The following is a 26,775-nucleotide window of genomic DNA, read 5'->3' on the forward strand; positions in this document are numbered from 1 at the left end:
TATAGAAAAGCTAGAGAAGTCATGCTGTCATAAAATCCTAATATTAAACTATGTTTATAAATATCTGAGGTGTTGCAAAACTCACTGAAGAACAAGAAGCTATCATCTACCTGGCTGAGATACTGGGGCAAGGGCAAATGGTACAGAAGTTAAATAAGAAAAAGTGGGTCGGGCAGAAAAATTCCTTCTTTAGCTTCAGGTCCCCTAAGCTACTTCCTTTCTCCATCCCTTTGTAGGCAAACATCTAGAAGAAGCCCTCTCCCTTCTTCAGATTCATTTTTTTCCCTTAGACAATATTCAATGTACTCCAAACTGGCTTGTATCACCAACTTTGCACCAAAATCACTATTGCTGTCCTCAGTGTCATCTGGGAGGTTCAACGCAAAGGACATCTTTCAGTCTTCATTTTTCTTGATCTCTCAGACACATCCTACTTTCTGCTTGAAATTCTCTCTTCTCTTGGCTTCTGTGACACCACCTTCTCTTCTCTTTCCTCTTACATTTCAGCCATGACTTTGCTATCACCATCACCAAACCATCTTTTCTATAAAATGCTCAAGTGTTGCTCAAAACTCTCTAGGCAATCCCTTCCATCTACTCAACTAACATTTAGATGCCAAAGAATTCCAAATTTTTTTGTCTAACTTAAACTTCCCTTAATGCCAAATTGAAGTATATTCAACTGGTTACTCAACTTAGATGTCCCATAGGCACTCCAAATCTATCATGATTTTCTCACTCAATCTGTTCCCTAAGTGAGCAGCGCCAACATCTGCCTGTTTATTAGTCCAGAAACCTGGGAATCAACCTCTAAACCTCTCTCCTCATCATCTGCTATCACCAATTAATCAAGAATGGCTGGTTTTACCTCTCAAATGCCCTTAGACACATCCACATTTCCACTTCTATTTTTAAGACAAGCCCTCACTGGCTTTCGCCCACTGGTTTGCCTGCATCCAGCCTTACTCCCGTTCATCCTGCAGCTGGAGTGATATGTTTAAAACACGAGTGTGACTATGACACTTCTCGGCTTAAAATCTTTAATTAGCTGCCCCTTGTTCTTCACATGAAACTCCTAATCTTTAGTGTGACCTTTAAGATCCTGCTTCTCATCATCAGTCTCACTGGACACCTCTCCTGTGCTCTCTGCTATTGACCTTCCCTTCCCTCGGTTCTTAGAAAGTCCTTCTTTCTACCTGAAAGCCCTTAGACATGCTGATTTACCCATGTAAGAGATTCTCTTCTTTTCTACTCTTCCTTCCATAATTCCCTGACTTTTACTTACCCTTCAAATTCCAGAATAAAACTCTTCTCGCTCAAGCAAAATTTTCCCTAACCCCACCACCCAGATCACATGCCCTATTAACCTATTTCTCTTTTAGAATAGTTGCCACATTTGCAATGAAATGTTCTTTGGAGTAATGAAATGGCCTGTTAATTATCTTTCTTGCCTGACAGAATATTAGTCATGTATATCTAATTTACTGCTTTACCCATATCTCTAACTTTGCACAAAGTAAGTATTTAATAAATATTTATTGAATGAATGAATGAACTCCAATGGTTACCAGTGTTATAATAACCATGATCAAGAAAACTGTAGTAAAAATCAATAGTCTCAATTACAGTCATATCATTAAACAACCCCACAGATTTAGTAAATAAAATTGTATGCTATTTACAAACAACAGCTTGCTTATTTTTATGTATAATCACAAGTGTAATTTTTTTAAGGACCAAATATGTAACATGCAAAATTGCATTAAAAATGTTTAAAAGGGTGTTCCTTCTAAGAAGTCAAAACATCTTCAAAGTTAGCAACCATGCCACAATCAAAAGGAAAACCATATTTGATAAGAATTATTCAAATCCTGAATAATATTTTGTTATTTGGACTAAATAACAAAAGATATATTAGAAGTCCTTATGTATAAAAAAATTCAAGATATCTTGAATTTGATTATATCAATATGTTCAACAAATTTTTCCATCAGTTTCTTACGCTTTGAAGATTATATATTCAAATGACAATTAGTATAAAGTTGTAAAACATCTGTCATTGTATAGTGCATTCAAGATGAAAACAGCTGCCAATCTGTGCCACAGATTTTATCCAGAACACTTCCAGATAAAAACTGAGTGAGTTGGTCTTTATGATTAGGCCAATTTTCAGTAAGTTTCACTGATAAATAATTTAAACAAGTAAGGTAATCTAAATATCTGGCCCCTTTCCTTAACTTCTTTCCTGACTCAATAAACGGCAATGCCATCCATGTGTTGCTCAGATTCCAAATCTCGGCTCCTCTTGATCAATTCTACACCACAACAAACTATCTGCAAGTATTTTTGGCTCTACTTTCAAAATGTACTATGAATATACCTCACTCCTCTTCACCTCCTATAGCTTTCCTTATCCAGGCCATCAACATCTGTACCTGAACTACTGCAATAGCCTTCCAACTGGTCTCCAATTTCCACTGCTCCCCACTACACCCAACACCATAGTTCGCCTATCACACTGGAGCCAGAACTATCCTTTTCAATACAAGGCTGAGCATATCACTGTCCTCCTTGATGCAACTCTGAAATCCTTGCAAACTTTCCTACATTACCTGGCCCCTGCCTAATTCTCCAACAGGATTGCCTTGATTTGTCTGCTCCACTACATTTTCCTTCATTTTGTTCCTAGAGCATTCTAAGCTCATTCCCACTTTTTATTCTTCTGGTTGAAATGTTCTATCCAAGATTATTACATGGCTGTTTCCTTTCTTACCATCAAGTCTCAGGTTAACCACCACTCTCCCCTCACTCCCTGCCCCAGAGGTTGACCACGCTGAATAAATCCCCAGCCAATCTTTAGTGCATCATCCTGTTTCATTTTCTTCCTATTAATTTTTACTACCCGAAATGGTCTTCTCTAGTTCTATGGTCACCCAGTAATTCTCTGTCTTACCCCCAGAATGTAAAGCTCCTGAGCACAGGATATTTGTAAGTCTTGTTCACCATTTACTCCACTTTACACCAAGCCTAGAAAAATGTTCAGGACACAGTAGGTGCTCACTAAATATTTATTACATGATTGAATATACTTAATAGCATCAAAAGCAGCTCAAAAATTTTTAAAAAGTAATAATCATATAAGTAAAATTCAAAACAAAATATCACATGAATCATGTAGTTTCGTGTTATACATATAAACGATATCAAAGGGGCTTATTATATGTTAGAAATCTCAAATATTATAATGAAAATACATTAGTTTCCTAAGAAAGTTTACCTCTATGTTACGTAAGGGTAAAAATCCATTTTTATGTAAAATCTTTTAAGATGAGGAATTTTAAATAAATCTGCATTATGAATGGGGAAGGGAAGCCATATTTATTTTCTTCTGCAAAACTGGAATGATCCCTTTAGGACTGAATCAGTAGCATTTAAAGAAATATTTTGATCCAAAGGTCAATTTAAAAAATGAATACAGATTTTTAAGAAAAAGAAAAAACTATTTAAAGCTAAGGGAAACAACAGAAGTTGGTTTTCCAAGAGCCAACAAATCATCCTGCAGCTAAACAGAACCTGTGTATTTATACCTGAGGTTTTCCATCTCCACAGATCTATGGCACATGCTTGACATGTTGAGTGGGTAAGTTTAGAACTCTCCAAAACTTTCTCCGAATGCCCAAACACCTCCAAATCAATGTTCTGGTTTGTAGAACCCATTAGCTAGTTACACAATTAATAGGAATGATTCAAATCCATACCTCAGGGAAATAATAAATTACCACATCTCATGGACTTCTTCAGGAAGAATCAAAGCCAGAGCATTTGAAAATGTCAAGGGTCTGCTCACTGTATGTGGACACTTTCCACGAGAGAATAAACTATCTTGGGTATTAGTTAAGATTTTTAAAAGTAACTAGAAAATGATTTACTCCACTGAAACTATTTACTAAATACTACAGAGCATGAATACAATCACTCAGATTACTTAGAGTAGCAAACAAAAATAGCAGTAGGCACTTTATCTTCCTGTTAAGTGATTGCCTTTGTTACACAACACTGTCTGGAAAACTCTGACTACAATTCTAACTGCAAGCCACAGTAATCATGTCAATATGTGAGCTATCTGAATATCTAATTATGAAAAAAGAAGGCAATTTCACAGTGGAAGAATTGTTCTAATTCAAGAAACCAGCCATATTAACTTATTAGTCTGACATATAGCAGATAGCTGAAAAACTTTAATTTGAAAGATAATTATTTTTAGCTGATTAATATGCTTCAAATTAAATTCACCGCTTTTAATGGGACCATCAACTTGACAACCTGGGAAATTAATAAATTTTGCATGCAGTAATCCTAGAAAATTTATACAGCTGAGCTACACATCATTACAAGGATTACCTTCACAGTAGGCATTATCTTCTCGAAGAGCCCTAAAACCATCTCGACAGCTACAAACAGCCCTGTCATTCAGATTTCTGCAGACAGAATTCTCCATGCAGTTATGCCTTTCAGAACAAAAGTCATAACCTACAGAAAAAAAAAGAAATTTATTAAGGTAAATGAAACTATGACAACGCAAATTTTCCTACTTAATATTTTCTTTAATTTTGAAGCTATGACTTGCTAAATAATTTTTAAATTAGTATCTTCATCAACATTTACAGAAGAATCACATGCTGTGAATACCAAAAAGTTCTTCTTTACGTTTAACTCAATTAATTTCTATTTCAAGTTAACTCTATTTCTTCTTTGGTTTTTGACTTTATAAATGCTATCTAGTCTCTAATATTCTAATTATAAACCTCCAAGTATCTGAAAAAAGAAATATTATTAGGGTTCAAAATAAAGATTTACAACATAGAAGGTAACACAATGAGAAGATAATCTAGTAACTGGAGGTTCAACATTATCAACACCTGTGGGTAAAACTAACCAAATCAGATGAAATGCACCTATTGCATATTTAAGAAATTAGACAGCTTAGCATCCAAAAAAAAAAAAAAAAACTTTCTAAATGTGTTAAAGATGAATATTACATCACTGTAATCTAATTTTCTCTAGAAATCTGCAAGGCAAAGTATGTTCACTCTAAAGAGGAAGAAAAATTTTGAGAAATACAGAGATTTCACATATCTGAGTCTTTATGAGAGAAAAGAAAAATGGAACATTTTATAAACAGTGACATCAATCACGTGCAGTTTCTCAAGATCTCTTTTTGTGGTCTGAATCCCTTGTTCAAAGATCATCTAAGATGCTGAAATGAAGTCTTCAAAACTGGAATCCATATTTAATGGAAATTACATAATTATATATCATTCAACCATTTTTAAATTGCTTGATGTTTGTTATTTATCTAGTTTTGCGCTTTCTAATGGATTACTATTTTAGCCCATGTTAAAAAAAAAAGAAAAAGAAACAAGGTGGCTGGGCATAGTGGTTCGCACCTGTAATCCCAGCACTTTGGGAGGCTGAGGCAGATGGATCATTTGAGATCAGGAGGTGGAGGCCAGCCCGGCCAACATGGTGAAACCCTGTCTGTACTAAAAATACAAAAATTAGCTGGGCATGGTGGCAGGTGCCTGTAATCCCAGCTACTCTGGAGGCTGAGGAAGGAAAATTGCTTCAATCCAGGAGGCAGAGGTTCTAGTGAGCCAAGATCACGCTGCTGCAATCCAGCCTGGGCAAAAGAGTAAGACTCCATCTCAACAACAACAAAAAGGACTAAAAAGGTATATTTCATATATCTTAGAATAATCTGATCTACCTATAGGCAAGAAGACTTTTACTTGCGAAAATCATATAGATGGAAGTACTAAATTGGTTCATCTTATCTGTAATCAAATTGGTCTTCATTCTGATTATAATTCCAGAGTTAAAACACACTCCCTATTAATGCAACTATGATGTATAGTAAAATATTATTGGTAAAACTTAATAACCCTTAAGAACAGTAATGTTCCAAAAACGTAATAATGCCATTAAAAAACAGTAGAAAAATAATCAAATGACTCAGTGATTTCTACAAAAATAAAATAAAATAAAGTATAGGTTTATTAAGTCCAGAAAAATATAGTCAATAACAGCATTTAAAATACTTGGCAACTTAGCTTCTTTTGACAAGAGTCTTCACAATCTAAATTGTCATGATTAAGGCTGTACATTTACAAGTAAAATTCTTAAGAAGAGCAAAAGTTAAAAATGCTTTCTCCTAGGATCTTTTTATTTCCTTCTTCTTTAAATAGCTAAATTGAGATGCTATTTCTTCAAATGTATTCCACTGTCTTTTCATAATGCCTGAGGGAGAACAATTTCAGCTAAAAAGTCATCTTTACTCTCTATTCCAATAGCTCAGCACAACATCAAACTAACTAAAAAGGCTTCAAAAACCACTTTATATTTATTCTATATTAAAACAAAGTTACTAAAAAATAGCCTACCCCTTAAGATACACAGAGTATTAAGAAACAAAGTTCTAACACAGTGTTAAATTTCTGCATACTTTTACCTGTACTGTCTCAAACAACTTTCAGAGGACTGTGACTAAGAATGGATACCATTTCTCATACATCTCTTTTTCAAAACCTTCCTTCAGCTTTTCACTTGGTTGAATTTTCTCCTCTCCCATCTTGGAATCTGCTCAATATTATCTATGCCATATGCGATATGCCACCTCTATTATCATCCATTTTCAGTTCTGTTTCAGTAATGGTGAGATCTCTCATCTCAGCATTAAACATCTTGCATACATACACTATGTAGAGTTTCATTGCTGCAAGAATTTTCTCACTGTAAGATAGTGTGATCCAACTTTCACTGTTGTAGGTAAAAATTAGGAAGTGCCTTGCTTTTTACCATATGGGTTTTTTTAAAACACAAATACTTGAAAAATTAAAATTTCAGTCATTCAAATTCCAATTTACTATAAACAATGTCAGCTATTTTGATTCATTCTTCCAACAGATGAGTTGATTGAATCTACTGGTTATTTTGCAAAATGCTAGGGTCAAAAGGCTAACAACTAATGGGTGGAAAATTCAGACTTGATTTCAAGTAGGTTGCTTCTGATCTATAGGGAATAGCTTTAAACAAACCAGAGTATGGGTTGGTAACATAATCCTATTATCTTCATAGTTGCATTTCCATTCATATGTGCTTGGCTTTTGGAGTCGGCAGGCCCGAGTTTACATCTGATCTCTGCCACTTACTTGCTGTGTAAATTACTAACTGTACATTAACTAACCTTTCTAAGCCTTCAGTTTTTCTCACCTATAAAAATTAGTATAATAACTACCTTGCAATATGTGAGGTTCAAATGAAATTATCTATGTAAAAGCATAATAATATATTATTTGTTAATAACTAAAGTTATTAGAGCACTACTAATAAGCTGAAATTAAATATGTTGAGATCCATAAAAGAAAATTCAAATATTTCTTATAGACAGATGGATGAACCAATTATCTAATACAACCTAGCCTTTCTTTGATTTCCTTCTTTAGGTTTTAACTTCAAGGATATCATGTTCTCTAATCCCTTTGCAAGCTTTACAAAGTTACATAAAGTTCTGTGTTCTTCTATCAAGTGTAGACCTTTTGGTAAAATAAAAACATGCATTCCTGTATAACTGGAAAAGTAGGGGAGGATGGATACAAAAGATTATGTGTAAATAAGAACAGTATATATATAATGGTAATACATAATTATCAAGAGAAAGAGTATACAATAATTTTGTGGTGAATATTCATAGGTTTTGCCTAAAGGCATCTATTTCTTTTTTTGTGGAAAAAAAGAATAACCTAGTTATACTGTGGAAGAATCACTCACCCCTACTTTCAGCCCAGATGCTTAAAAGAAAATGAACTCTACTCCTCCACAGGATACAGCCACACCAGTCAATGCAGTCCACTGGCCTGGACACAATAATTTCTTCAGGTCAGGGCATATTATCTACTTCAAGCTAATGAAGACCACTGAAACTCAATTCTGGGATTTTTATTCAGTTTACGAGAATGCTGAGCTTTTTCTTCCACCTACTTGAATGGCATAATGATATGAGCATAAAAATGTAGGGGTATAGCTGAGAACACATTGAGCCTGAAAACAAAGCTACCTTACAGGAGATAAACTGAGAGATGCATCAAGACAAAGGGATGAGATTTGAGAGTGGAATCAAGCTACACCTAAAGCCAATTTACCCTCTGTTTATTGGGCCTACATATTCCATTTTTTGCAGTGACACTTGAATGGGATGTTCCATCACTCGTACATGAAAGAATACTAACTTAATTTAGGTATTGTTTGCAAGATAATGGATTATCCTAGTGTTTCCCAAAGTGTATCTCATGTACATGGATGAACATAGATAAATACTAACACCAATGGATTTCTTTTAATGTGTATAAGAAATACACAAATCTAGTAAATAATTCTATTATTTCACGGCTACCGCCACTTAGGAATAAAACTAAATCTTTTAAAAGTGAGTTGATTAAGAGGAAGTATTTAAAAATTAACTATATAATGGTATTAGTAATATAAACATAGCCAGAATCATGAAGGTGATAATTGAATAATATGGGAAACTATGGGTTATCCAGAAGTTTCCCAGGGAGAGGAGAACCGACACTAACTCAGCCTTCTGCATATGGATGCCCCTATTGCTTATAATTATGAGTCGAGATGAAGTAAATAATAAATTAAGGATGGACATCTAGTGAATAAGGCTTAATGATCTTGCAGGCAGACAAAGTGGTTACCAAGGACGAGGAGAAGAACCAGAAGGACTGTGGATATAAAAGTTATCCACATTATTTCTGTATCTTTCTAAATCAGAATCCTCGCTGAATCGCTGAATCTCTGTCATGTGGTAATTTGTTATAAGCTTCCTTGAAAGGGCTCTCTAATTCGAAAAAAGTGGAAAAGTTTTCTGCTACATTTCTTCTGATCTGCTGCTACAGAAGACGGCTAGCTACAGGGTACCTAGAACACAGTCTTGGGTGAATTTGATTTAGCGCCTAGTGATTTGGAGCCTGACTTCAGGGTATAGCTTAGTTTCCAACCACTGGCTGAGCCTCTATGAAAAGGTCAACACTTCATCTCATGCTCTGCTCTAAGTGAATATTTACTAACTGTTGTCCAACAATTTACTCTTTCAGATGTGAACACACCATCTTTAGCACTATACAAACAGGCCTGGAAACAGGAGGTGAATTTTATTACAAATGAATTTGTCACAACGTATCTTTAGGAGTTGACCAAAAATTTAAGCCTTGAAAACTTGACTTCTTTTAGTTTGAAAGTTAGAAAATGCCAGGAGAACATATGTTTATTTTACATATTTGAAGTCGGAAATTAATGCAATCTTTACTAAAAATGGTGCTAAATGTTTCAAGAAGGGACGACCTGTCCAATTTCAGTTTGAAGATTATCTAAGCCAGTGGTTCACAATCCTAGCTGCAAAGAATAATTTATTAGGGATTTTTTAAAAATAGTAATGCCAAGGCCCCACTCCTCTTATATCAGTTATATCAGAATCTCAGGTGGAGGAAGTATTAGTCATGGTATAGTCTATCATTATATTTTTAAGTATTCTGTGTAAATACATTTTTTAACTGTAAATAATTAAAATATAACACGATTTTACTAGCCTTTTCCATGTATTAACTTGCTTTTCATAATACATTAGGACTCTCTTAAAAAGAAATAGATGTGGTTAAGGTTTCTCTTGATATCATAAAGGCCCTATTTCAGCTTTTTACCCAAATCTTATCCTACCCAACCTTGACTAACTTCTATGCTATTCATCTCTGTAATTTCTGTATAGCCCTTGGACACCTGTAGTGTTCATTAAAGACAGCTCTTAAAAGTGGCCACAATTTTGCAGCACTCCTACGTATAGTGAGGTCTATTTCCCCTTCTCTTGAATGTGGGCTGCCTGTGAGTGCTTTGCCCCACTGTGTGTGATAGAAGTGATGTGGTGCCAGTTCCAGTCCTAGTCTTTGAAGGCCTGAGCCACTATTTAAGAAGTTTGATGATTATCCTGCTGAAGAGACCATGGGAACAAGTCCTTAGATTATGCAGAGAGGGAGGGAGCACCAGCTGTGCTCAGCCTTCTAACCATTCCTACCAAGGTGACCAACATATAGTGAGGCCATCCTGAACTTACCAGGCAAGCCCAGCTTCCAGCCCTACAGCATTGAATGACCCCAGTTAACACCACATGGAGCACAAGAATCACCTACCAAGCCCTGTCTGAATTCCTGACCCACAATACTATTGCTTTAATCCACTGAGATTTGGAACAGCAATAGATAGATTTTTTGCAGCAATAGTGAACTACTAAAAGTGTGGTCCTGCTTGCCAACAGCATTAGCATCACCTAGGAGCTTTTCTGTAGAAATTCAGATTCTTAGGCCTGACCCCAGACCTACTGAATGAGAATCTGCATTTTAATAAGATGCCTAAGTTAGTCATATGTATATTTAAGTTTAAGAAACACTGTTATAGCCTACCTATGTTTGGATGCCAAAGACATTCTAGTCAAGCTGCAAACTGGAGGACTAAATCCAAAGAGCATTCTTGATTCATATCAAATTAAACACATGCTTTGCATAAGGCACTGACTTAGGCACTGTGAGAATGAAAACTCTTATGGTCCTTATTAAATGTCCAAGTGATCATAGTTCTTTTTAGAAGTGTTCCTCATTACTGCAGAGTTACCCTGAAAGCTCCTTGAAGGGCAGACCACGTCTTAAACCATTTTGTAATTCCTAAAGAGCCTCACACAAACTGAGATTTAAAAACTCCCAATTGAGTGGATGGAAAAGTAACATAAAAACTAAAAACAAAACCAAACTGCACCATCCTGATAAAAATGGGAGTGGACATTGATGCTAGGAAGAAACTGCATCAACTAACGAGCAAAATAAACAGCTAATATCATAATGACAGGATCAAGTTCACACATAACAATCTTAACCTTAAATGTAAATGGACTAAATGGTCCAATTAAAAGACACAGACTGGCAAATTGGATAAAGAGTCAAGACTCATCAGTTTGCTGTATTCAGGAGACCCATCTCACATGCAGAGACATACATAGGCTCAAAATAAAGGGATGGAGGAAGATGTACCAAGCAAATGGAAAACAAAAAAACACAGGGGTTGCAATACTAGTCTCTGATAAAACAGACTTTAAACCATCAAAGATCAAAAGAGACAAAGAAGGCCATTACATAATGGTAAAGGGATCAATTCAACAGGAAGAGTTAACTATCCTAAATATATATGCACCCAATACAGGAGCAGCCAGATTCATAAAGCAAGTCCTTAGAGACTTACAAAGAGACATAGACTCCCACACAATAATACCAGGAGACTTTAACACCCCACTGTCAACATTAGACAGATCAATGAGTCAGAAAGATAACAAGGACATCCAGGAATTGAACTCAACTCTGCACCAAGTGGACTTAATAGACATCTACAGAACCCTCCACCCAAAATCAACAGAATATACATTCTTCTCAGCACCACATCACACTTATTCCAAAATTGACCACATAATTGGAAGTAAAGCACTCCTCAGCAAATGGAAAAGAACAGAAGTTATAACAAACTGTCTCTCAGACCACAGTGCAATCAAACTAGAACTCAGGACTAAGAAACTCAATCAAAACCGCTCAACTACATGGAAACTGAACAAGCTGCGCCTGAATGACTACTGGGTACATAACAAAATGAAGGCAGAAATAAAGATGTTCTTTGAAACCAATGAGAACAAAGATATAACATACCAGAATCTCTGGGACACATTTAAAGCAGTGTGTAGAAGGAAATTTATAGCACTAAATGCCCACAAGAGAAAGCAGGAAAGATCTAAAATTGACACCATAACATCACGATTAAAAGAACTAGAGAAGCAAGAGCAAACACATTCAAAAGCTAGCAGAAGGCAAGAAATAACTAAGATCAGAGCAGAACTGAAGGAGATAGACACACAAAAAACCCTCCAAAAAATCAAGGAATCCAGGAGCTGGTTTTTTGAAACCATCAACAAAATTGATAGACCGCTAGCAAAACTAATAAAGAAGAAAAGAGAGAAGAATCAAATAGATGCAATAAAAAGTGATAAAGGGGATATCACCACCGACCCCACAGAAATACAAACTACCATCAGAGAATACTATAAACACCTCTGCGCAAATAAAATAGAAACCTATAAGAAATGGATAATTTCCTGGACACTTACACTCTCCCAAGACTAAACCAGGAAGAAGTTGAAACCCTGAATAGACCAACAGCAGGCTCTGAAAAGGAGGCAATAATTAATAGCCTACCAACCAAAAAAAGGCCAGGACCAGACAGATACACAGCCGAATTCTACCAGAGGTACAAGGAGGAGTTGGTACCATTCCTTCTGAAACTATTCCAATGAATGGAAAAAGAGGGAATCCTCCTTAACTCATTTTACGAGGCCAGCATCATCCTGATACCAAAGCCTGACAGAGACACAACAAAAAAAGAGAATTTTAGACCAATATCCCTGATGAACACTGATGCAAAAATCCTCAATAAAATACTGGCAAACTGAATCCAGCAGCACATCAAAAAGCTTATCCACCACGATCAAGTGGGCTTCATCCCTGCGATGCAAGGCTGGTTCAACATACACAAATCAATAAATGTAATCCAGCATATAAACAGAACCAAAGACAAAAACCACACGATTATCTTAATAGATGCAGAAAAGGCCTTTGACAAAATTCAAAAGCCCTTCATGCTAAAAACTCTCAATAAATTCGGTATTGATGGAACATATCTCAAAACAATAAGAGCTATTTATGACAAACCCACAGCCAATATCATACTGAATGGGCAAAAACTGGAAGCATTCCTTTTGAAAACTGGCACAAGACAGGGATGCCCTCTCTCACCACTCCTATTCAACATAGTGTTGGAAGTTCTGGCTAGGGCAATCAGGCAAGAGAAAGAAATCAAGGGTATTCAGTTAGGAAAAGAAGAAGTCAAATTGTCCCTGTTTGCAGATAACATGATTGTATATTTAGAAAACCCCATCATCTAAGCCCAAAATCTCCTTCAGCTGATAAGCAACTTCAGCAAACTCTCAGGATACAAAATCGATGTGCAAAAATCACAAGCATTCTTATACACCAGTAGCAGACAAACAGAGAGCCAAATCATGAATGAACTCCCATTCACAATAGCTTCAAAGAGAATAAAATACCTAGGAATCTAACTTACAAGGGATGTAAACGACCTCTTCAAGGAGAACTACAAACCACTGCTCAGTGAAATAAAAGAGGACACAAATGGAAGAACACTCCATGCTCACGGATAGGAAGAATCAACATTGTGAAAATGGCCATACTGCCCAAGGTAATTTATAGATTCAAAGCCATCCCCATTAAGCTACCAATGAGTTTCTTCACAGAATTGGAAAAAAACTGCTTTAAAGTTCATATGGAACCAAAAAAGAGCCCGCATTGCCAAGACAATCCTAAGCCAAAAGAACAAAGTTGGAGGCATCATGCTATCCGACTTCAAACTATACTACAAGGTTACAGTAACAAAAACAGCATGGTACTGGTACCAAAACAGAGATATAGACCAATAGAACAGAACAGAGCCCTCAGAAATAATACCACACATCTACAGCCATCTGATCTTTGACAAACCTGACAAAAACAAGAAATGGGGAAAGGATTCCCTAGTTAATAAACGGTGCTGGGAAAATTGGTTAGCCATAACTGGAAAGCTGAAACTGGATCCCTTCCTTACTCCTTATATGAAAATTAATTCAAGATGGATGAGAAACTTAAATGTTAGACCTAAAACCCTAAAAACCCTAGAAGAAAACCTAGGTAATACCATTCAGGACATAGGCATGGGCAAGGACTTCATGTTTAAAACACCAAAAGCAATGGCAACAAAAGCCAAAATTGACAAATGGGATCTAATTAAACTAAAGAGCTTCTGCACAGCAAAAGAAACTACCATCAGAGTGAACAGGCAACCTACAGAATGGGAGAAAATTTTTGCAATCTACTCATCTGACAAGGGGCTAATATCCAGAACCTGTAAAGAACTCAAACAAATTTACAAGAAAACAAACAAACAACTCCACCAAAAAGTGGGCAAAGGATATGAACAGACACTTCTCAAAAGAAGACATTCATACAGCCAACAGACACATGAAAAAATGCTCATCATCACTGGCCATCAGAGAAATGCAAATCAAAACCACAATGAGATACCATCTCACACCAGTTAGAATGGCAATTATTAAAAAATCAGGAAGCAACAGGTGCTGGAGAGGATGTGGAGAAATAGGAACACTTTTACACTGTTGGTGGGACTGTAAACTAGTTTAACCATTGTGGAAGACAGTGTGGCAATTCCTGAAGGATCTAGAACTAGAAATACCATTTGACCCAGCCATCCCATTATTGGTGATATACCCAAATGATTATAAATCATGCTGCTATAAAGACACATGCACACTTATGTTTATTGCGGCACTATTCACAATAGCAAATCAACCAAATGTCCATCAGTGGCAGACTGGATTAAGAAAATGTGGCACATATACACCATGGAATACTATGCAGCCAAAAAAAGAATGAGTTTGTGTCCTTTGTAGGGACATGGATGCAGCTGGAAACCATCATTCTCAGCAAACTATCGCAAGAACAGAAAACCAAACACCGCATGTTCTCACTCATAGGTGGGAATTGAACAATGAGATCACTTGGACACAGGAAGGGGAACATCACACACCGGGGCCTATTGTGAGGAGGGGGGAGGGAGGAGGGATAGCATTAAGAGATATACCTAATGTAAATGACGAGTTAATAGGTGCAGCACACCAACATGACACATGTGTACATATGTAACAAACCTGCATGTTGTGCACATGTACCCTAGAACTCAAAGTATAATAATAATAATAATAATAATAATAATAATGAAAATGGGGCACATATACACCATGGAATGCTATGCAACCATAAAAAAGGATGAGTTCATATCCTTTGCACGGACATGGATGAAGCTGGAAACCATCATTCTCAGCAAACTAACACAAGAACAGAAAACCAAACACCGCATGTTCTCTAAGTGGGAGTTGAACAACGAGAACTCATGGACACAGGGAGGGGAACATCATATACCAGGGCCTGTCAGTGGGTGGGGGGCTATGGGAGGGATAGCATTAGGAGAAATACCTAATGTAGATGACGTGTTGATGGGTGCAGCAAACAGGTACATGTACACCTATGTAACAAACCTGCACGTTCTGCACATGTATCCCAGAACTTAAAGTATAATTAAGAAAAAAAAAAAAAAAACGGAAATAAATAAATAAATAAAAATGGGTGTGGGTGATCTAGGATCTATCCTATGTCCACTTTTAATAGAGTAAGTTAAAAGAAAACAAAATAGCATATGTTTCATAATGTTTCTTTGTCTTACTTTTTCTATTTAAGCTGTGTTTTGCATCAACATAAAGGTTATTATTAAAATAAGTACTGTAGCTTATTTGGGGTAGTTTGTTATACAGCACCAATTACATCAGTTATAAGTACCAACTACATTCCAGGTATCATAGTAGGTTTTAAGGATATAGAGGTGAACATAAAGACTCAGCCCTGCCCACAAGGTACACTGTCTAATGTAGAAGATGGATTCACAAGCATATAATTCCAATATAATACAGGAAGGCACATACAATTTCCTGACTGGCAAAGATCTTAAAGAGTTTCGTATAATCTATGCTTTAATTTAATACATGAATCTATAATAAGATACCTAGTGTAAAAACCTTTAGTGATGGAAATTCACTGCCCCCTGGGCTGGTCTATTGCATTTTTGAATAGCACAAATTTTAGTGTTTTCTTATCTTGAACTAATAATCGAAGTCCCTTCTAATTATATTGTACTAATAATCAAAGTCCCTTCTAATTACTAGTTCTAGTTCTATCATATCAGAGGCAACACAGAACAAACAATATATGTCTGATGGCCTCTCTCTTCTCAGTAGTTCAGAGACCTATGGGTGAGAATTGAGAGTAGAATCGAGAAGACAGGGATTTGAAGTAGTCATAATGAAAAATATTCTAGGTAAGTTATAAAAAGAAGCTGAGGAGAAATGAAAAACAAACAAAACTCACTTGCCAAGAAACAGTAACTGACAATAAAATAACTAACTCAATATTGTTGTGTAACTTTCTTTAGCAAAGCTGTGCTCACTCCGAACCAGCACACAGAGAGAAATTTAGAGATCCAGAGCTTGAGACAGGTTCAAGACAACTTGCAGAAATGCATGGGAGCAGTTCCGTTTTAATTCAGTTCAGTAAATATTTCATGACTACCTACTGTGCCAATCTGTGACAAATTAGGAGAACATATAGGGAAATACTATTAGTCTATGGAAATAATTTGCTTATGAGAATTTCTACTTCATGTCAGTTGCACTAGCCTACTATAATAACTCTTGCACACAAATCTTACTTCTCAAAAAAGTCTTACCTTTACAAACTTTGCAACAGCTGTGAGACAAGGTAATCTGTTGAGACTCTGGACAATCCAAAGCTGGACAGCCTGAACTCTCAACAAGTTTCATGGTCTGGTCCTGTTAGACAACAGAAAAGAAGTGCTTCAAATTGTATCATTAGGACTTGCTAAGAAGTTTCCAGATCCAGCAACTGAGAAGCCTCTTTTAAGATCAAGAAATTTTTGTCCTGAGGACCTCTGCACAGATCATGGGCTCACTCCCAAAATGACATTAAATCCCAACTGGAAAGTCTTTAGAATAAGCAAGTCTTTAGAATAGGAATCAGCCACACTGATACTACCACACTGCAGCCATGTCTATAATTTGCCAAACATCTGGGGAATCCTGGAAAATTTTGCTAGTTTTACAATACATTTGCAAGCCCAGATGACAACTGTGACAAAAATACAGTTTGATTTACATCAACAGTTTTTGGAAAAAACAGTAAATTAAAATTGAGCTTTCGAAACATTTCAGTTTTCTCAAAAAGTTTTGTTATAAGGAGATTCTCACAGATGATTCTGGTAAGAAATATTGGATATCTCCCACAAAACTACAAGGAAAATGAAGGCAGGATTCACGTCTCTTGCAAATTAATGTCTAGCATATTTTCAGGCACCTAATTGGCACTTAAAAATTTCTTGAATAAAGGAATAAATCAATGTAAAATCATTATAATTCTTGCAGTGAAAAATATTAAATACTTCCCAAGGAGAAACCAAAACACAAAATACACTTCTGAGAATTGAAGTATTCCTGCCTTAGGAGCAAGCATTTGTTTTCTATACTGTTGGTCTCCAATCTCCTAAAAACAAGGATCATTAACTATGCTATATTATGCTAACTAATACATAAGTAATAACTCTTGGAACTTGCAAGCTTCCATTTTAACCACTGGTCAATAGCTTAGATTTGTAGATACAATTTCTGCAAGGAATGCTTTCATAGAAGAAGTACACATTTCAATATCTGCCTTTTCCTGGCTCATTTATGTAAAGGACCTTCTCCAAATCATAAGCTCTTGTCAGGAAAGTGGCAGGAAGCATGTATACAGTGGAGTCAAATGCTAGTCTTCTTTTGATTTAGTAGTAATATCAGTTCCGGTAATCTGGTTTTCTAAACCACAGTGTTTTCTGTGTTACTATTAAAGTCACAGACCCCTAGGACTGCCAATATTTTCAAAGCCACAAAACTGACAATAGAAGAACAAACAGGGACTAGAATTGACAGCTCAGAAAATGGCTGTGTGAGAGAGCTGTCAATTATGCAGCAAGGTAAATACAGGAGCTTTAAGGGCCTTGAAGGGAAAAGAAACTGTGGAAGTCCTTAAAGTGAAGAATTTAGTACAAAAGCTTATGATGATCTGATAGAGCTGTGCTGTCCAATCAGTAGTCACTAGCTACATGTGGCTCTTTTACACTGTAATTGCAAAGTACACATGAGAATTTGAAGACTTGGTATAACAAAAGAATGTACAATATTTTATCAATAAATTTAACATTGATTACATGTTGAAATGATGATATTTTGGATATATGGGAGAAAACAGAAAAAAAAATAGTCCAACAAAAATTCTGTTTGTGGCTTGCATCATATTTCTATTGCAGGGTGCAGCATTAGAAGGTAGAAAATGGTGCCTTTTGTTTCAGCAAATAAAAGGTAACATTCACTCATTTATCTAAAATTTATGAGCACCTGCTGTGTTGCCTCTATACAGACTTCTAACTGAACCTATTTAAAATCAAATAATCTTATATAATAGCAAATTTAAAATCCAATAGGCAATTATACCAGTACATTTCTAAACCACAATTATCAGTATTATGAGACATATTCTGGTAAAATGAATAGGATACACATACACACACACACACACACACACAGAGAGAGAGAGAGAGAGAGAGAGAGAGAGAGAGAGAGAGAGAGAGAGAAATGAGAAACTTCAAATGCCCTCAAGATTTTTAAATTTAGAGCCAAAATTTTAATGTTAGAGATTACTATTAGAAGGCAGCAGGCAGAAGTTTTCCTCCCTCCTTGAAGTAACTTCTCTGAGTCTCTTTTCTCATTTTGGAGTTACTAGATCTCTCTCTGTCTTCCAATTCTTTTATCTATTGTGGGACTTACTCCACTTACAATGGCATTGGTGTAGGGATGATGATAAAGGAAAATCCATCATCTTGAAATACAGGTTGAGGAATTCATTTTAATTTTCCTGTGTCTCTATTCTCTAAGATGGGAACCTACATCATTGGAAAGCTGATTTAAAACTAAAAGAAGCAGAGAGGATACTTTATAATGGGCGTGAAGAAATCAGAGCTTTCATGTTCTAGAAATCAAATCTGTCACAGTCTTGCCTCTTTGCATCTCCTCCTTGCTTATCTCAAAGGATTTCCAAATTAAGATGCATGAAGTGGATAGCTTCTTTCAGATTCAATTTGTCTTGGCAAAATTCTTAGGATTTTCCTTGCCCTCACTCTTAGTAATCACAGTTGATTGGTGGTGCCAGCAGCATAAATCACTATCTTAATTTTCTACATAATTTATACATATTAAATCATTTCCCAAACCATGTATAGGAGGCATTTAAAGAGGAAAATTAACTATCAAATAAAAATGAAGCCCTAAAGCAGAAATTTTATATATAGACAGTTTCCTTCATATAGAATAAGGACTGAAATGTAATATTAGGGTCAAGAAATATAACGCTATAATTTGCAAAAGACAAACATGAAAAGTGTTGTGAAACATATTTAATTTTTCAATTAGTAGGTCGAGGGGCAAAAGTTCAAATGAATTGCATTTGCTTCAGAAAGCTTGGCAAGTAAATTTGTAAGGAATTTCCCTTTAACTAATTTAAAACATTCCTTCCAAAGGGAATTAGATAAATATCAGCCTCAACTCCATCCAACAATTAATTTTAGTTAGGCAGGTTTTTGTTTTGTTTTTAATTGAACTGAGCAATATTTCTCACATGGTACAAAATCATGAGTGACAAAAAGCTAAGTTTAACTTCACCTACATTTTCCTCCCAATAGCAAATAAGGAGCTTATTTGAATTTGGAAAATATAAGACAACTTCATAAAGCTTTAATTTGACAAAATAGCATTTTCATTTATTGGAAAAATTATTTTTCAACCACTAATTTACATGTTTAAAAACGAGAATTTCTTCACATTCAAACTATAATTAATATTGTGAATTTTCTCCTTGCATTAGAATTTCAAAAATGTATTTCAAGGTTGAGCTAGTCAAGAAACTTTTATTGTGTTTATAAATAGAAACAATTTTGAAAGACCCATGAATAGTCTTCTTACCTTGCACTCATAGAGAACACATACTCCAGAAGAGGAATAGACTGTACTTCTTTCTCCTTCAAAGTAGGTTCGTCCTTGAAATTGGCATATCGCTTTGGAGTAAAAAATACATATGTATTTATTTTATTGGGAAAAATCGCTTAGAAGGGATCAGATCATCTTGTAACAGCATTCCACATGTTTTACACCTTTTTTCAACATGTTTGAATAACCAGAAACCTCAATTCAATCTACTGCAAGGCACATGTAAACTTAGTGTCATGCAAATTAAGTTGAGAGAATAAAATAAGATACAAAAAAGATAAAGGGCAATGACATGTCTGAATTAGACTCTGAAAAAGTACTGCCAAGAAGCAGACTTAAAGTCAATTACTTGTCTGATAGATGACGTCCCACTTAGGGCATATTAAGTAGGCACTTAGGGTGGCAATAAATCAGGGGTAATATGAGACTCAGGGAACAATATGAGAAAAGTTTTTGTTTTATATACCATTACATAATTTTAAAATAGAACATTATAATAGAAAGAAGCTATATTCATTTCAGCACATCCATGTAAGTTTTAGGTTTTATGGTTTAGTGTTATTTTATTTATAAGTATGTATGGGTTGGGGCACCCCATCTAGGACGTTGAGAGGTCTTAATCTAAACCTGCCTTGCTTCCATCACAATTAAGTGAAATTTTAAAATGTAACCTTAGATTGCATGGAAAAATATGTTTTTAATCCATAAAAATTGCATAGAGTATCAAATAATCTTTTTCTAAAACTTGCAAAATATTTACAATTCACACAAACATTTAGCCAACAGAAATCATTTCCTTGTTTTGAAGTATTTCATACTACTTACATTGACTCATCACGTAAGGCGAAACAGATTTACCCTAAAGCTAATGATGCCTAATTTTCAGGGTCCTTCTCTGGCTTAGGCTCCTTGTAAGATGCTGAACTAAGTTCTCCTTTCATAATTTTGTATTGTTTATCTTTGAAAGGACACCCAATATTGTAGATGCTTCAGATCCCCATAACATCTAGATCTACCCCAAGACAATTATTTCAAAGACCAGTGGAAGTGATCAACTGATAGACTCCGGCAATTTGTTTCCCATATTTACTAAATCCAATTTTTTATTTTAACTATACAAATTCTATAAAGTGAATGTGTACATTTTCTTTTAATTCCACTGTGTGAATTATGAGAAATTCTTTCACTCTTTGCAATTCATATATCCCTATTACCTTTAAAAGTATCGACTTCCCAATAATAAAGAAGAAAGAAATTAGACATACTTTTATTTTTTAATTTCATTATTTATTTATTTTTTTTAGAGACAGGGTCTTGCTGTGTTGCCCAGGATGGTCTCGAACTCTTATCCTTAAGTGGTCCTTCTGCCTAAGCCTCCCAAAGTGCTGGGATTACAGGCATGAGCCACCATGCCTGGTCTATTCTCTTAATAATATCAATATATTGTTGTAGAAATATTAAGACCCAAAATATAACCTGACTCTCACTTTCCTTGAAAAACTATTTTAACGTTGCACATTTAAATAATGGAAACATGCACGGTTTTAAAAATGTCATCCTTCAATTCATCTCCTTACACAGCATTTATTAACAAATTTGACTACATAATGCAAATCTCCTAGCCAATTGATTTTGAACATTTTAGAGCTTGCTAGCAAAGAATAAAATTTACTAGCACTAATCATATGACTTAACATCTGGCTAAAATATGCTCACTAGTGAATATTCAAAATGAAACTACAGATCTGTCAGTTGCATTCTATGTATTATATTATGAATTATAATGGTATGTGCATTTACCTAATATGATTGATCGCAAAATATATCTCTCTGACATCTAATTTTTAGGATTTTTTTTGTTTTCATGAAACTCAGTAACCTCAACATAATTAAACATGCAACATGCTAGGTCTTGGTTGAGGTTACTGAGCTTCATGAAAACCAAAAAAAAATCCTAAAAATTAGAGGCCAAGGAGATATATATATTAAGTACTATATTTTATAAGATAATGAGAATAAATAAAACCTTTCTTACATCTATTCAGTACCTGCCATTCAAAGGTTTCTAAGCCTATTGTATTATATGGCTTGATAACTGTAGCCTATTCAAGTCTAAGCGTATGTGGAAGAAAAACAATGGTGCTCTAAATCTTTCTTACACAGAGGGGGAAAGGAAACATGGCTAAAAAAACACAAGGGTAAATTCTTCTTATACAAAGTCTTTTGATAATTTAATATTCACATAGAGCAGATGGGCCTTCTGCTCTAAACTCTTAATTCAAAAGACTCAAATAGGCAACTTGTGGGACAATAGGGCACCAAATGGAGCTTGGCAGGGAGGGAAAAAGCACATAAATGAATGAGGTCACAATTGCTTAATTCTCTTTCAAGCAATGAGCACAAGCAGGATGAAGTTGGCTTAGGGAGAACCCAAAGTGAGTGATTTTTATCTCACTTCTTTTTTGATCAGTTGCTGTAATTCTCCATAAGTCTAACATTGACATGGAATATTCAGTAATATTAGTAGGATATTTCTTTCCTAGACTCTTTAGAGGAGAAATGTGAAGAAATTCAAACAAAGATATAATGATTCCTAAAAACACTGCAAGGAATCGTAAAAATGCCATTAGAATGGCTCTAGGAGTTTTCTAAGAGAAGACTGAGGGAGTGACAGTCATGTTAACCTATTCATACATTTAACAAATATGTACTGAGCTCCTATTACATGTTAGATACTCTCCTAGGTACTGGAATTCAAAGACAAATTTAATGTGCTTCGTGCCTCACTATTTAGTAGGGCAGACAGACTCATACACAACTAACTCTAAGAGAAGCCAAACTGCAGTTCTATGATTAAATAATCCATAAGTTATATGGAAACTCAGGAACCCGAAAGCACTTCCAAGAAGGGATAGCTGGATTAAGATTAAGAAAACAAACAAGGGCTGCTGAAGGATCCATATTGTGGTAAAAGCAAGGGATCATCATTACCCTAGGGCTAAGGAACAAGGGAAGAAAATGGTTTTACTAGAGTCCAGTGTAAGCCAGAATTATGGAGGAGAGGATGCCTTGTGAAAGCTATAATCATGAGAGCACAACTACTGCCAGAGACATAGCTTGGTGCAGGAAAGAAACATAGCCAACCTTCTCTCCTCCTCCTGCCTTCCAATTTCCTGCCAGTGTCTCCCATTGGTGAATGCTACTTGAAACTAGCTGGCAAGGAGACCAGAGTGATGCAGGCTGCAGAAGTCAGGCTCCTGGGGGACAGAGGACAAAGAATGGAAAAGGGAGTGTCGGGTGCCCAGGAACAGGAAAAATAACAAGAACAAATGTCTGTTACATTAATTCACTATATGTCATTAAGAGGTCTAGTTTACCAAGACAGCTTGCTCAGAAGGGCATGAGAGAACGGAACACAAAAGTCTGAAAAAGAAAATAGATATTTTAAAAATGTAGTCCCTCCTTGAGATTATCAAAATGAGGTTTATAGGCAGCCAGAGGGTAAAATGAGGGAACTGAGCTCTGGGAAAATCAAGTGTGTAAACAGAGGAGGAAAAGCAGATCGGGCCTATGCCCTAATTTTAACCAAGGCCAACCCGTGTAGGTATCAGGTGCAAATTCTCAGAGATAACAATAATCACTGGCTACAACAATGACTACATGACCATCCCTGGAATTCTCTAACTGAAAAGTATCTGCCTTCTAACCTCTCCCCAGTGGAGTATAAAGTAAGAAAATTCACTTCTTCAATAAAACAATAAAGGAATAATCATTTTTTATTGTATTTTCTGCTCCTTTTAACCATGTTAATTGCATGCACATGTTTATAGCCAGAGGCTTCACTTCTTCCCTAGTTTTGTTGTGTGGCTTGTGTGTATGTGAGTGAGTGTGACTACCACATTTAGTTCTTCGTGATGTAACTTTGGATTTCTACACCTCAAATCACCTACTAGCTTAAAGCAGAACTGTTTCAATTAGGCCATGTTTTCAAAAGTCTATGCTGAGTGATAGATTTAATATGTTATGTGTATATACTTTAAGATATAAAACTTCTAGGGAGATGTACTTAATTTATTCATACAGGCTTATCACTTTGTAGACTAGGAAGCTATACCATTTTGAAATCATACTAACCCATAGAACCACAGCTACTCATTAGTTATTAATATTAAACAATGTGAAATACACATTTCCTCTGACTCCAGTAGGTGCTGCTGTTGGCATAACTCGAGGGAGTGTATTCACACAAGGGTCTATGTGATTTACGTCACACAGAGCTTTCCTGCACATAGTCTATTCAGTCATAAGTGGAGACATTAACAACAACTTGTAGAAATTCAATAGGACAATGTAACACTTGATGTATTTGTTCTACCAAGGCTATCTTAAACATTGCAAATTGGATAGTCACTAGCGTCATAATTATCAGAGAATCCAAGAAAGCAATTAATAAAAATTATTTTCCTTCATTTTCCTCCATTTCAACAACATAAAAACAATTAACAGCAAATAGGAGCCAACAGATGCTACAGACAAATTTAGAAGTCATCAGTTGTTAAAAAGTGAAAGGTAATTTATAACACAGATTGAAAAATGGATAAGTGAAAGAAGCCAGTAAAACGCTGAAAATTCTAAGTTACACATTAAAATCTTGATTTACTGGTCCTTAATGCAGAGATGGCAACTGCAGGTTTCTCTAATGAGATTTAAATGAACTTCAGCAAACCATTGTAGAAAGAATGATCTAAACCCATCTAAAAACATTTCAGAATATATAAGCAAAAGGGCATCATATTTTACTTCTAAACATTTCCTCACTACATCTTTAGCTTTTTTCCTCTTATTACTTGATTGAAAATACATGCATCTACTTTAAACTTCCCAATTGGTATCAATACCTTTAAAAATAATTCATTACAAAATTAAAAGTTATAAATACCAAAAAGAAAGTCAGTGTAATTAACTTAAGTGAGTCATGGGACATAGAGTTTCTTTAAAATTCTTTTTCAAAACACCAAATATCAGTGATCTTTGGATTGGTTGTCTGTTAAGGATAGACTTTTATATAGTAGTAGCTTTCCAATGGTATGCTTTGAAATTTTGATTCCCTTTGGGAGACTTCTCAAAAATGTATAATAGCAGTTACTTCATTCTGAGCCAATATTTTGTTAGCAATATACAAATCAAAGCTGTTGGATGACAAAATAACTCATTAACTATAATTATGTATATCTGTATTTTTATTATACAGTTTTAAAAGAATGTACAATAAACGCATTCATGAGGCAGGCTAAGATTCTGCAAAGTCAAACAAAAAATTTAAAAGTGTTGTAATATTCTTAATAGGCTCCAATCAGCTATGCTGCATTTATCCAGCCCACAATCTTCTTTTGTAATCTGGACTCACTTGGAGTTAATTCTTAACAATATGGTCGTAATAAAAGTCTTGAGCACCAACTGATACAAAGTAATCTCTCTTCTCTACAATGCTTAAATCTTTATTATAGCACTGAACACATGTTTCTTCCTTTTCTCTAGTGAGTTGTACACTTTTTCATCTTCCTTATTTCAGGACAGAGACAGTGTCTTACTTGTCTTTGGATTTTATTCAGCACTCAGCATGGGCCTGGCATAATATATTCTCAAGGTTTGTTAAATTTTTTGGTAAATTCTCTTCCAGCTTCCTATTTGATAAAGAAATCTAAAAATAAGTGAACTGAACCTCTCTAAATTTCATTTTTCCCTTTACATTTGGTCTCACCCGTGGAGTTTGCATCTTATAATAAAGATTCTATAGCCTGTGTCTTACAGAAAGAGTCTGCCCTTTCTGTAAAATGACAGCTTACCTTCAACTGGAGCACATCTGAAACTTGTGAACTGGGAGCAGTAAGAAAGCAGCTGGTTACTGTCATAGCAGTAACTTACTAACATGAATAATGCAAATTAGCATGCTCAAGGAAAGTCTCCTTGGACAATTGGATGACAAAACTTTCTTCTTCCCCAATATAAAACCAGTTTTTGTGAGTCAATGCTATTTAAAATGATTAGAAGTTCAGAGTGCTTAAATAATTCACAAATTCATGAATTAGACATGATTATCTAATCTCATTAATTGTTTGGGAATTTAGTTGTTTGCCAAACTAATATTAGAGTTTAAGAAATGAGACCTTGATAGTAGTTGTGCAACCTCCCTTTTCTGTTTTATATACATCATGTCCTTGGGCTTCTAAAGGACCAAAGAGTGCTTCCCCTAGGGGGCCTTAATTTAGGTCAGTAGCTTATTCTTCCAAAAAGAGAACAGGCCCTGAAATACTATAAATTTAGCAGTAGTGAGGGGTTAGGAGGCAAAGAAGGATAAAAGTACCTCCCAGAATAGAACAAGAGCAAAAATTCAAGCACCCTGTCCAGATCAGCCTTTAGGTTAGAGAATGTATATGCTGAGAAAACAAAAAATGAATGTTTAGAAGTTAATAGCAAAAAAGCACGCGCTATTGCTGTAAGCAGAGATTCAGCATTTTTGACTCTAACTTTACCAATTTAAATGGCAATCTAAAAATATTCTGAAATTCTTTTAAATTAGCTGCTTTTCTGTCACTAGTCTTGTTCTTGATCCTGGCTCATGTAACATAGAACAGTCTATTAGAACGACAATATAATCAATTCATTTAGTCCTCTGACAATATGAAAAATAAATTGAATGACTGGAGGTAAAGATTTAGAGGAAAATACAGTATTTGTGTCAATACTTAAATACTATTAAAGTGACAGAACATGGACACACATGAAGAAACAGGTTTCGTTACCACTAGACAAAGAAATATAATGTATAATATAATAAGGAAAAGTTTGCATATTGTCAC

General features: G+C 35.3%; 1 protein-coding gene across 2 annotated transcripts in view; it reads right to left on the reverse strand.

Moving 5' to 3' along the window:
- The window catches only part of NELL2 (neural EGFL like 2), a 368,466-nt gene that overhangs the window by 197,033 nt on the left and 144,658 nt on the right, over positions 1-26,775 (reverse strand). For both annotated transcript variants that reach the window (XM_009180559.4, XM_017945819.2), the window contains 3 exons: positions 19,892-19,983; positions 16,552-16,654; positions 4,402-4,530 (listed from right to left, as the gene is read on the reverse strand). In XM_009180559.4, the coding sequence (XP_009178823.1) occupies positions 4,402-4,530; positions 16,552-16,654; positions 19,892-19,983 (324 nt within the window). The remainder of the gene's footprint in view (positions 1-4,401; positions 4,531-16,551; positions 16,655-19,891; positions 19,984-26,775) is intronic.

The sequence above is a fragment of the Papio anubis genome, chromosome 9 (genome assembly GCF_008728515.1).
Source record: "Papio anubis isolate 15944 chromosome 9, Panubis1.0, whole genome shotgun sequence".
Lineage (NCBI taxonomy): Eukaryota > Metazoa > Chordata > Mammalia > Primates > Cercopithecidae > Papio > Papio anubis.